The sequence below is a fragment of the Hippoglossus stenolepis genome, chromosome 11, assembly GCF_022539355.2.
Source record: "Hippoglossus stenolepis isolate QCI-W04-F060 chromosome 11, HSTE1.2, whole genome shotgun sequence".
NCBI classification, from domain to species: domain Eukaryota; kingdom Metazoa; phylum Chordata; class Actinopteri; order Pleuronectiformes; family Pleuronectidae; genus Hippoglossus; species Hippoglossus stenolepis.
This window is the reverse complement of record NC_061493.1, coordinates 17,198,125-17,211,865: the sequence shown is the minus strand read 5'-3', so window position 1 is coordinate 17,211,865 and position 13,741 is coordinate 17,198,125. Positions and strand designations below refer to the sequence as shown.

The window sequence follows — 13,741 nt, the reverse complement described above, 5'->3', positions numbered from 1 at the left end:
CGGAGCAGCAGCAGATCTCCGAGGAGGAGGAGCAGTCAAAGTTTGACTTTCCCACAGCAGGAGAAAGACTCTTTCACTCAGGAACCGAACGGCACTTGGCGACTGTGAAGTTGTGACAAAGCGGAATATCTCGTGTGGTGGACATGGAGTGACACCGTCTCCGCGGGAGCTCAGAGTACAAGACGAGCCTCACGATGGAAAGCTGTTTGGTGAAGTGGATCCGTCTCACCTCTGTGCTGTGGCTGGGCTGCTGCGCACTGGCGGAAAAGAAAGGTATGTCAGCGAGACATTACAACATGTACGTGGCTGTGGGTCGTAGTTGGGGGAGAAGGCTTTCGCTTTCCTCTTCGAACGCTCACTTTACTTTACAATCACACAAATCTCAGACTGTCTCTCCAATAAAAAAGAAGAAAAAACGCGCAGGGAAACTTGATCCCGGCGCTGGAGGAAAAGTTTCTCACAGTCTCGCTGTGACCTGGTAAAAATGCCACAGAGGCTCCAGCGAAGTTTTACGCACATGACTCACCAGCCATCCACACACAGACGCGGGTTTGAGGGGGTGGGAAATGTTGAATTAGCTAATTGGTGGAATGCGCAAAGACGCATCTGTGCCACATGATGACTCAAGTACGCAACTTTGCACCACGTTGATGATGATGGTGGTGGTGACGATGAAGATGATGCAGGGAGGGAGTGTAGATTGTGCAATTTCTCTCTTCTTTCTCGTGTGTGCGTTTTTATTTCACCCCTCATATCCGTATTTTCGTGCTCTGACCTGTTTGGAGGCAAAAATAGAAGTAAAACTGGGCCAGGCTGTCACCTTCAAACACACTGAAAGTACACGAGTAACTTTTTTCTCATCCTCACAGCCTCACACCACTCACATTAGAGATTAGGTCTTGCAGCTCTTCCCACTGATGTGTTTATTTTTGCCCTGCACTCTGAGCATCCTCTGACATGATGAGATGCTGCACGGTGCATCTGTGCAGCTCTTGCATCTGGTCCTCAGAGGAAATTAGATGAAAATGTGAGGACAGGCCCTTCATTCTTCAGCTTGCACAGATGATAGAGAGCAGAGCGTCTGCAGTGAAAGTATGAAAACAAGCTGCTGAGGACGGTGGAACAGGGAACTTGGATTCTCTGGCTTTTTGCTCGGCCCTGACGTTAAGGTCAAACATCTCTTATTTTAATGTCACAGCGGTGTTTTGACTGTTACTTAAATTTCTCTCTCAGCAGCTGAGATTTCAGGGTCTCTAACTGGACACCTCACTATACAGCCACATTAATATTTGACTATACCCGCAAGGAACACCCTTGCATCCCAGTGGTTAGATTAAGTGTTGTTGTAAGATTAAAAGCTGAAAACCACTTCAACTGTCTCCACATGTACGCTGGAGGGAGTCACACTTCATTCAGGCCAGATGTCGGCAGAGAAAGTGACCACATCTCTTCAGTCCCTAATGAATTTCAACTTCCTCTTCTCATGAATCATTACTGTCAACTCTTGCTCCTCCATATAAGCAGATATGCACAGTGTGTGTGTGTGTGTGTGTGTGTGTTTGTCGCAAGCAGCGCACGAGCAAGTTGCATCTTTCCTGTCCGCTCCGACAAGCCACCGCCAGTGCTGGTTTTCACAGGACCATAACAAATCAAGAGTGTTTGTGAGCCAAAAAAGACAAGAGTCCCTAAATATTTCTGGGCGTCTAAACAAACCAGACGGAGCACAGCAGCGGCAGGTCTCCCACAGTAAATAAGGATTATGGGAATTTTTCTAAGTCCAGAGAATTTTGGAAATGAGCAGCTGTAACGAGAGTTACGGTACGCAGCGCAGTTGTGTTTAATCACTTCATTTTTTGAGGCTGATTCAATTTCCAGCTAAATGCAAGGTTTCGGCCATCTGGTCCGACAGGTTTAGTTGTTGTTGTTGTTCTTTTGTTTTTGGCCAGAGGCTGAGACAGATGTTTCGGTGTGGCACAACGTGTTTTTTAGCTCATATGTGTCCACAAGATGTCAAACTCCAGTAACTTCCCATAATCACAAAACCTCCAATCTTTAAAAAGCCCAAAAAGATTAAATACTAAAGATAAAGACAATCAAAGATAAAATATTTAACCACTGTTTGGTACAATGTCTAAAAATGACTTGAATTGTGTATCTACATTATCCAAAATCCAGAGAAATACCCTATTTAATTCAAGGTAACAAGACAAAAAAACAATACTTGTAAGTGCATCTGCTTTAATTTGGAGAATCAGAGGTGTTATTTTCCTGTCTGGCAGGATAATAAAAGATTACAGACGTGTGCTGTTGCAGGTGCATTTAAATATAGATGTAAGAATAGATTTCTTTTTAAAGGTGTCATCAAAGGAGCGCGTCAGGAGCCGTAATCCAGCGTCTCTTTCCAGTAAAAACAAGATGTCAAAACAAGACAAAATACAGTCTTGTTCTAAACTTGGTGGTAAAGCATTTCTGAGATAATCCAAAGGGGTTTCAAAGGGTTTGATGAGCCTTAAAATGAAGGATAATTTCCTCAGCCCACAAAGGAGCATGTAATCCTTCGACCTATTTTAGAATCTCCAATCCGGGAGATGTGTGGTTTATCAGGGGCGGCCGACTGTTCGATCTAATTCAGCCAAGTCTGTTTGACCTGAAAGTGTTTGTGTTGCTAGGAGCCAAGTGAGAACATCTGCTCAGCTGTTTACACGTGGAAGTGGCAAAAGATTGTCAAGTAGAGAAAACCTCGAAATAGACGGAGACCAGGGATGGAAAAAGATAAATCTTTGTTCCATGTTACAAGAATTTCAACAAAAACGGATCAATGAGCTGGGAAGGATAGAGAGAGAGAGCCTCAGTCACCTTAACAGTCATGCTCACTCTATCACAGACATAACAGATTTCTTATTTTCTATTCAATCACCAATTAACTCCTCACCTCAATAGTGATTTGCCCGATCAGAGCATAACAATTTATAGCCACAGTAGAACAGGAGGTTATGTTTTAACCACCGTCTGTTTGTTTGTATAAGTGAGATAACCTAAAAACTACCTAAGCCATTACCAGGAAACTTGGCAGGAGCACGTGGTGTTGGTCCGGGAAGAACACAGTAAGTTTCGGTGTGGATCCGGATTAGGAGGCAGATCCAGGAATTTTTTTATCACTTTCTTTAACATTGCGAGATACCGGGTGTTTTTTGACTTTTTCCCAGATTTCCCAGGGAATGATTCATGGATCTAGATGAAAAAAATCAGGCATGTTAAGGAAACTGATATCTATGAGTGTGTGAAATTTGGTGCAGCTTTGATTGGATTTAAGGGCCCATCGGAAATCAAAAACATGAGCAAAGGGGGAGAAGTGTAAGCTATTGCATGTCTGGTGAACTATTTCACAGACCTTTTGAGACAGCTATAGAACGGCACTGAGTAGAGCACATATGTCCACCACAGGCCTATCTCATAGTGCTAAAGAAAGTGATAAAACATTTCCTGGATCTGCACCAAAATGTATCACCAGGCAGCGGCTGAAAGAAGTTGGATCCGCACCAAATCGCACACACTCATAAATATCAGTCCCCTAAAAATGCCTGATTTGTTTGAATCATTCCCTGGGAAATTGGTTAAAAGGACAATTGTTAAGAAAATGGATCTGTCCCTGTGTCGGGATCTGCCCCAAACTTTTATTGGTTCTCTCCTGGCCTATTTCCCATTGCTGACAAACCAACACACAATCAAGCAAATGGACAAGGGCGTCAACAGAACCTCTTTGTCGGAGGTAATAGTTGCATATTGGAAATAAACAAGCAGGTGGTCATTACGCCCCGTCAATCAGCCGCCCTCCAGTTGCATTCCTGTCATGGTGACGACATTTGGAAATGAATTTGAGTTTTGATAAGTGCAGCCTCTCCCGCAGGAAGCCCACCTGTCAGTCCTCCGCTCAGCGGCAGCCTGGGAAGGTGCGATGGCTCCTGCGGGAGGCCGACAGGGCTCGCTGAATAATAGAAAAGCTCTTTGTCCTGTCTGCTGGCATGCTCATTTTATTAGCTGTCATCATGTGTGGAGGGATTGTAAATAATGCCCGCCGCTTCGCCCAGCAGCCAACCACAAGCAATAACTGCGCTGATTTATTTCCCAGATGGAAATGCTAAATGGTATCTGAATCAATTGGAATCTGTCTGTGTGACTGGAGTCGTACCAGCGAAGTGATGTTTAAAGTTTTTATTGTATCCTAAAATATTTCTAAACTTTTGCATCTTTAAACATGCAGATCTGAGGTGGACCTGCCTCTTTAACTGGTCCATGAGTTAACCTGTGAAAGATCAAACTAATCTCAGGGACATGTCGACGGCTTAATCCTTAATCCCCAGTGCGACGCTACCCAGCTCACACTGGGCACAGGATAACCCGCTTATATCAATATGCTTTTTTTCAGACTTAATGGTAATCTAAGTTCTGGACAGAATGAGATTAGAAGATAATATAAAGGTGAAGTCCGATTCTATCCTCTCTCAGTTTAAATGTGCTTGCACACCTGCAAAGCCTGAGCTGAATCATGATAACATTTCACTCCTGCAGTGCATTTTCTGTGTTCTGAGTAAGTGCTTTTCCCTCTGTGTTGCGTTGGGATCTAACAAGTCAGCTTCCCTCATCATTCATCTTTTTTTCCCATCACTTTCTGAAAAAAGCCGTGTCTTTTCTTTTCATTAAAGCCCACTCTCCGAGCTCGGATGGACGTCGGTAGTGAAATATTGGTTGTGATCCTGTGTAATCCTAGAATCTCCAGTCTGCGTTTTAGGGTCCTGAGTGGCCCTGGTTCTACCGCTGCTGGTGTCGAGGCTCGCTGGTGCTCTGACGACCTTCCCAGACTTTCATCTGCTGCAGCCATTGTTGCAAATATGGTTTTTCGGGTTTTAGGCCGTGGGAGCCGGAGGATCATTTCTCACCACCCTCCCTCCCAGCTTTGATAAACTGCACCGCGTCTGAGTGGTAGAGAATTTTTTACGGAGCTGCTAGCAAGGTGGAGGATTTTGGTTTCACTCTGGGACAATGGTGCCTCTGTAGCGAGCGAGTTATCTGGCTGCCCTGATACATCTGTAGAGCAACCGAGATCTGTGCCGCGCAGCAGACGCACCCGAGGCTAGACGCGTGTCATCCAGGGAGAAACACAGCAGCGCAGCAGCTTTTGTTCTTCGTCTCACTTTTATGACTCGGAAAACAGCAAATCTATTGTGTGGCCTTAAAAATCAAAAAGCACCGCAGCTCCGTTAGCGTTAATTATGTGTCTGGTTATTCTGCTGAGTCTAAACAAACCATAAACAATCAAATTTGTAGTAGTGTTTTCATGTCTGACATTAATATTTGATGGGTTAAGAAGCGCTGACTGTTGCATGACTGATATTAATTATTAAAAGTCCTTGTTTTGGCCTCCCGCTCAAAGTGAACCAGCGTTTATTGTGTTGCAACTGAAGCAACTCAAATCAGTTGTGTAAGTTTGTATACATCCAGTGAGAACGCAGCATGGAATAAGTGAGTGCATGTGGTTACTCATTGAACTGTGTTGGGTCCTTTTTGTTTGCGCATGGTGACAAAGTCATCCGCTGCGTTTATGGCCTTTCCATGATCCACCGCTCGCGTGTGGAGTCTCCAGTGGAAAGAGACCCAGGAATTCAGTTTGGAAAAAAAGGCCCTCTGATATCTTCCCATCTCATCAGGTGCAGTGTCATGTTCGAGGGGAAAATAGGCCACAGCTCCAGTTGAGTAATTGAGCCTGTGAAAGTATGTCTATCTCTTAAAACTGATCTGACCTGAGGGGGCGTCGGTGTCATAATTTCGTCAGATTTTTGTTGTTTCGCCTTTAGCATAACGTTTTTTTGGGAAAAACATGACCTTGACTGTTAATTCCCACGTTCTCATGGATGCAGAAGATATTGATGGATCATTAGCAGTGTTTATTAGTGCCTTTTATAATGGAGCTATCAACTTGGCCACAGTAAAACAACAAAATGCTTTTTTAAGTTACAAAGAGAGCTACTCAGTTTTTCAGACACTTAATCCACAAGTATTTTAATAAGCAGTTAATTGTCATTTTTAAAAGCAGATTGACACCTTTCATTCATTTAAAAAAAAAAAAAAACACAACAGCAATAACTTTTTCCGATCTCAAGTTTCTCAGATGTAAAGATTTACATCAGTTAAATAAAAACTTTGGGTTCTACGCTGTTATCCTCTGTAAATATATTTTTTATGAGGTATTTAATATAGTGAGCTTAAGAAAAAATCTGGATAAAGTTTATGAAAGTAACTTTGAGGAAACATATTTATGCATCCTCATATTTCATTTGCCAGTGTGTACTTCATTTTTACAGTTTTTGTAGAGAAGTTCAAACTGGACACAGCAGAAATCCAGTGATGGAACAAATGCATGAACTTAGCTTGATTTGTGGGTTCCTCTTTTCATTGGCTGGTGTGCTATTTTTTCCTTTACATTCATGCCAGTTGTAGAAAGTGAAACATTTCTTGCCAGTTAAAATCCCTTCTGAAGAAACCTCATGTTTTTCATTTGTTTGACGAAGCAGTTTTCAAACGTGTCTTGTCAGACTGGAACTGCTGAAACAGTAAGTCGGCTCTAGTAGCGAAGGTAAAGATGGAAAGTGGGCACTGAACATGTCTCGATCCTGGAGGCTTTCAGCTTGCATGAAAACCCTGAATCTAAGACACTGTGAACCCAGCTCGAGAGCATTCAGTCTGAGGCCTTTTTTCCCTTAGACACAAATAGCCGGTTCATTTGTATTCAGGGCTGAGCTGTACGGATCGTCGTGTCATGATGCAAATGTAAAAGATGTCAATGAGATGGACCGAGGTGGTGCACTGATCTAAGGAAAGGGTAGAGAAACAGGAGAGTTAAGGATGGACAAACAAACATCAGAGGGACGGAGTGAGATCTCTGACTTCGGAATCCGTGCCCTCGCTCATTTGTTCATCAAAGAGGCTTCAAGCTGCTTCACGTTAGCGTCCAAGAGTCAGACAAGACAAAAGCCTGTCCGCAGCATCCTGAAGACCTTGTGTAGGCGTGGCATCTTCTCCAATGACCCCCAGGTCATTCTGAGTAGCAGCGCTTCAAACGGGAGGAATCCCCTGCAGGGAGAAGAACAATAGCTTCATCAACAAACGTCCCATCTCAGAATATTTGAGAAGAGGGCGCCGGTCGAAGGGGTGGCGGCTGATCTCTGAAGCTTGCTTCCCTCAGCCTCTTCCTGTGTGGTCCATTGGCCCAGTAAACTCTGTGCCGTGAGTCATTGTTAGTGGTTTGGACCTTGTGGCACATGCAAGTTCATTTGTCCAATTTTTGCAATTGAATTCCTGCATTTGTCAAGAGCTATTGTGATGGAGATCCACAATGTTTAATTTGTAATTCCCCTCTGCAAGGTAAAGAGAGGAGGAAGGAGGGGGCTTCCTGCCTCACATCCTGATTAAAAGGATGTTGGAGTTCTTTAACCTGAAGCTTGAAGCTGTTTGGATTGGCTCCGCTCTCGACTATTGCTTAAAGGTTTGACTTTTTCCAAATGCCAACAATGGAGTGTGTAAGAGGCATTGACATAAAATTGTTCAGCTTGACTTGATATGGATTTACTGCAACTGAGTTTTTGGGTGAATATGATTAAACTGTATTTGTTTTATAATTATTTAGGCCGTTTGAGATAAGCCAGATCAGACTTGTCTTACAGTTTTCATCGCTCGGCTACCTATGAAAAAGTGTTTTCTTTGCCAGTGTTATTATGGCATTACATGCTTCATTCCACGGGTGTGGCAGAGTGGCAGCCAAGGCGGTACATAACTTTCCATTAGGGTATTTATTTAAAAGGCAAGTAGGAAAACAATTGCATAGATTTTGTAATATATGTTAAATGAGTTTTTTTTCCCCAGAGCACTTCAGAAGAATTGAAAAATATGACTTGTTATGACAACAAACTCTTGAGACCATCAGGGGAATGAATGAACTATTGAAATTCAACTTCCCAGCATGCATTGTTTGAGGATGACTCTCCTTTCTGAGGAACGCAGATAAGGACATACTGTCCAAACATGAAAATGCTATCATGACTAATGTGTGACAGTTTTTGATCTGATGTAATGTCATGTAATCCTTTCACTCAAATGTTTCAGTTGAAATAACAACTTGTATTTCTTGGTAAAACGTCCTTTTACAGAGCAGAGTTTCTCACGAGCAATGTAAACATATGCAGCCATGCAGAATCACTTGTTAACTGATACCTGTATGGCCTCCAGGTTATAGTCTAGACCCCCTGTCACATCCTTGCATGAGCCTGGTAGTGACAAGTTGCAGAGTGCAAAGCCTGAAGTTTCTTGGCATACACTGTGCCTGTTGTGGTTCGGTTCCCTGTGCTCCCTAACAGGAGTGTCTGCAACAGAAAAACGTTAATAAGGCTAGAAGTTAGGTAATGTACATGGGGAAAGGGGCAGGGTGCCAAATAAGATAATGGGACAACATACACGACTGAGAAATAAGAAAAAGAGGAAATGCATGAGACAAATGTGTAGACCACACTTGAATGAATGTCTCCTTCCCTGCAGAAACCCCTAAGTCTTTGGACAAAAGGTTCTTTATTTGGGGCTTTGTCGTCTTCTCTGACACAGGCTTATCTGTCCACCCTGACCTGAACGTGCCTTGTAGACATGACTTTACAGCCCTGTGTCAACAGTGGGGAGAAAGGATCCCTGTTCGCTGGAAGTTATAAAGGCTGAGGGGGAACTGAATCTATTAAGTTGTCTTTGAGCTTGATGTTGACTCAGGACAACTGATCCTACATACAAATATCAGAAAAATACCACCATGCATTGAAGTAGTAAAAAGAAACGGTGTAATGAAGTCTGGAGTTTGGTTTGGACTTTGATTTTTGAGCCACAGTTGGGTTTATAGCTTACCAAATAAATCAATGTATGGGAAACCGGTAAAATATTTTCAGTTCTTATGAAACTGTTCCAATCTAATTCCTGCATTAGTTTTTCAGGTTCGGCCACAAATCATGGACCCTGGTTGCTTTATATGAAGTTTTAAGGATCCACAAAGTTATTACATTTCATACTGAAAGGGATGTATCAAATTTTATCTCTTTGTCTATCCAACAACTGTGGAGTCATTTCATTCAAAATACCAACTGTTATCACTAATCACTAATGTTGTGATTCAACATCTGGAACCATGAACCTCTGTAACTTTTGATGTGTTGAGCTGCCAGCAGTACAGAATTATTAGGGGATTACCGAATTCATTAGAATTCATCCTCTGGGCATCATGAATACCTGTTAAACATTCCGATGCTTTCTATCCTAGTAGTTGAGGTATTGTACTGTCATTACCATCCATAGAGCCATGTTGCCAGTGAAGCTAAAATAATCACAAAGGCTTAATCAGTACAATGTACGTTATTGAATTAAATTAACAATGGTGTCAATGATTACCAAGATGCCATTATCAAATCCTTATGACAAAGAAATGTAAGTGAGGCTTGATATTTTTACAATTTAACCATAAACTTTATAAAAAAGAAAACATATACAGTACAACCAAACATGCAGAGCTTTAAAATAATATAGACATTCTTACATGAATCTAAACATGAATGCATATCGTTTCTACATGGTTGATTCAATACAAATATAATGTATCATATCTGCATGTATCTGCAAACAGATATATGAAAGGTTTATATCAGGGAATATTTCAATAAATCCTTCTGGCTCTTGTGGGAGGTGTGTTCCAGCATCAGAAAGCCAACATCACCTATCAGGGAAGAGATGATTGTTCATGATATCGTCATGGCAGCTTGGCTCAGCTACAGAGTTGATCTGTAACTCCCCCAGCACTAAAACACAACACTCAACAAAACGGCCCTCGTGCACTATACCTGCTCTAATTACCTAATAAGTTTCAACAACACCAACGCTTCGTTGAGCTCAGATTTAATTTCCTGGTGGGACTTTGAGCGTAACATCTTCATTACCACATGTTTTCATAATTGAAGCCAGAGGCCTGTAAAAAAAGGGATTCTGTTTGCAATGTTTCCGTCAATAAAAAAAGGCGGAACTGCTTCTCCACTTCTTTCCACTAAACCATTAAGGGAGGCCATCTATTGTGAGCACAGGCCCTATCACAGCCCCATGACACTTAAAGCATCACGGATAAACGATCGATATTTGCTGCTCTCTCCTTTCATTTTCATAACAAACCACTTCAGCTTCATATCCGTGTAGCTCGCAGGAGAAAGGGTTCCCTGGTAGAAATACCCTGGAGTGCATAGTTGAACTAGTGCCAGGCAGTAAGGATTAGCCCTGTGGACCAGCAGTATATCCACTGCGTCAACAACCTCCTCCTGAGCTGATTAAACAGGCAGAGATTATTTTTTAATATGAATCCACTTGTTTCTTTTTTATCCAAGTATTATTGCAATAATCAGGCACCCACACGATTTCCAAGAGATTAAAAATGCTCAAAACCTAATTGTGTTATGAGGTCAAAAGGACATAAAAACAAGCGACTAAATTCGATTTTTTTTTAAAAACCAGTCTAGCAGGAGGTATCTTAAATATTCATGTTGAACTGGCCGCAGAAATTTGTATGTGCTAATACCTCCAAGAAATGAAGCGATCTGAACTGTGCAAGACCTCTGCTGGGTTATAAATGCTTGGCACCTGTTAGTCGATTGAAAAACATCCGAAATGAGATCCAGGATTTGGAGCTGGAAACATCATTCTGCTTTTCATGGTTGTAATGGACAAAACTATCTCACCACAAGGTCCGTTTCAGAGTTTGGGTTGGAGCTTTTGATCGTATCACACAATTTTTCATGGAAGATTTGCTCAGTTGTCATGGAATCATAAATCTTCAAATTTTGTCTGAGCACTTCGAGGCCCCTCATGTCAACGATTGCTCGAAAGGTCAGACTGAAACTTTATTCTCGACCGTGGAAATAGCGGTTGACAAAACAATGATCTATTTAGTAGCTGTTCTGGAGCTTTGAATCATATCACAGAACAGAGTTTTCCCAAATGCCCTTTGAGCACTCGAAGGATTTCTTATCCATTTTGGCTTAAAAGTTGAGACAGAAAGTTTACTTTGGAGGATGTAGTTGGCAAAACATTAGTGGAAGCAGAGGGAGACAGTGTGATGTGATCGTGAGCTCCAGAGCCGCTACAGAAAGGACCCATTGGTGAGACCGTTTCATCCAATGTTGTTTCTAGAATGAACTTTCAATCTGAAAATATTCATTTGGCAATTTGTAATGTGTAATATGAGGCAACTAGAATTTCACTCAGTAGAGTGGAAACCAACACCAAGGCCCAACAGTCCCCTTAAATTACAACAAGTCCTGGTTCCACAGAACGTTTCCCAGGGTTCCAGACCTATTTGTTGCCATATTGGCAAAAGCTACATCTCAATGAAACCACATTTAGATCCACTTGAAACAGATGTGGATCCTCACAAAACGGTACACTTATCGATACCAACACCCTTAACATGTCTGCATTCTTTCATTAAGACTCACGTAATTCTCTTGAGTAATAAATGAAAATGTGGAAAACGCCCTATCCCTCAATGTTTAAGGAAAAACATTTAAATAATTCCTGGATCCATCCCCTGATTCGGGCCCAAACCCAAATTTAATGGTTTCTTCCCTGAGCCATCCCGCCATCCTTCAACCAATTTTCTTCCAGTAGTTTTTAAATAATTAAAATAACAGAAAAACAAACACAGATGAAAGTTAAAGTTGACTCTATTTTCCGTGTTGTGAGACACACACACACTGATTCTGAGCCAGGGTCCTCGTGTTCAGCAGTGCAGCTGATAGCAAGATAAGGCTCTTGTCTGCCAAGTCTGATGCGTTTGATGACTGACGCAAACCAGCAAGGCCCTAGGTCGTGCAAAAGCCCCTCTGTGTCTCCGCAGTGAGGGGGCGGCCTTGAAACAACCACCCTCCGCAGTCATAATGGTCTAAAACAAGCTAACGCATTGTTTTGGCGCTTTGTTAACCATATGTGATGTGCTGTTTTTGTCAGGAACCGGAAAACGCCCCGCACGTTAACAATGGGAGAAATCTGAGCCTCGGGCTTGTGGGAGAGGTGTCTGATGAAAAACTGTCAGTTCTCGCTGTTCACACTACTATGGCGTAGATAGAGTTGTTCTGAAAATACTCTCAAGTTTATAACCGAACACTCTGCGGGGCCTCAAACACTTGGCAGTGGCCCCCTTGATGCATTTCAGGCATTTCAGTTTGATGTGTCATCAGGAAGACGTTGCTGAAGTTTTCTCAGCTTTCCTGTGCAAATTAAATCGGTCATGCTTTTGGCAAGTACAACGCAACATGTAACAAAATACCCCTCCTGAGTGCCGAATATTACAAGAGCTCCTCTGCTGTACAAACTAATTCCCCCCGAGCTGCATTTGTCCCTGACTTTGGGCCTCTGCCAGCGTGGATGAGGAAGAAACTACTCATCAGTGGATTTCAGAGCCTGCTGATTCTGAACGCAGAGGTTGAAATGGTGAGTAAGGGCTGAGCAACAGAGCTTACTAACGCGAACCCTGGGGCTTTTGTAGAATATTCCTTTTATGGGATCCCTCTCTCCGAAGACTTCAGAGTCACTTCAGACCCGACGAAGGCAGGAACAGAGTCGTTGGCAGGCAACGCTGCGAAACAGCGGTCAGACCTTCACAGAAATGAGCCTGTCAGCAATCGGGCTAAAATAAGAAACCCTTAAGCAGAAAGGCGACCTCAAAGAGCATCTATCTCCTTTGTTTGGACGAAGTGAGGAGTGCAGTGACTGAGACTTATCTGTCCTCTCTCTGCTGGGCCCTAACCTGCTGCTCTGTGCTGGGAATGCTTAAACCAACAGGGTGATTCCTGAATCCCAGCTGCTCTCTCCTGCTGGAATGATGTGTCAAATGTGTGAGATTCTTTGCTGGTGGTTGTTGTTTTTCTTGTCTTTTTGCCTCCCTTCTTCCTCTGCTCTTCTTTTCCATGCACGGCTCAGTGGCGATTGTTGGAAAGAGGAGGAGGAGGAGGGGAGGGGTGGGGTGGTGGGGCATTGAACGAGCGAGTTAGCAGCAGTGTGCTCGCCGCCCACTCCCTCTCCCGTCTTCCTCTCAGGCTTCCTGTGGGATTGAAGAGGAGTATGGTTTTAACAGGGAAGGAGATGGAGGAAAGGTGGAGGAGGGGGGTTGTCTTGGCGAGTACGGTCCTCAATGGGGAGAATGTGTGGACGTGAGGAAGTGGGTTGAATGTTGCACGTCATTAGGAATTTAAATGGGTCTCGGGGTAACGGGGGTTGTGTGAGTTTGGGGGTAACACGAGTGGGATTAGTTGAAGCGCTAATGGACTTTCCAACAGGGCGTGTGGGAGAATTGTCTGACTAATGATGAGTGTAGCGTGATGATGTGGGCCATCATGTGAAGCCCCATGTATGTTGGTCACAGCTGGAGAGGAGTGGGAGCGCAGTTTGAAATAACTCCACTGAATCAAAATTGATTTACATCGATCCAATGTGAGGAGCAACACGTAAACGTTAAGGCGTCTTCTGTCGTTTGTGATATTTACATCTCAACAGTGGGTTCAGGAATACATTGACTATTGAGATAAATGATCAGTTTGTTGATGATTCACCGCAGAAGTTAAAACAACAACCAGTGTGACTGCAAATACAAGATCCTCATGTCAGCCAGTAAAATTAATGT

General features: G+C 42.9%; 1 protein-coding gene across 1 annotated transcript in view; it reads left to right on the top strand.

Annotated features, from left to right (window-relative positions):
• The window catches only part of egfra (epidermal growth factor receptor a (erythroblastic leukemia viral (v-erb-b) oncogene homolog, avian)), a 42,173-nt gene continuing 28,432 nt past the window's right edge, over positions 1-13,741 (top strand). Inside the window, exon 1 of the mRNA XM_035169272.2 lies at positions 1-273. Within this exon, the coding sequence (XP_035025163.2) occupies positions 195-273 (79 nt within the window). The 5' untranslated portion in view covers positions 1-194. The remainder of the gene's footprint in view (positions 274-13,741) is intronic.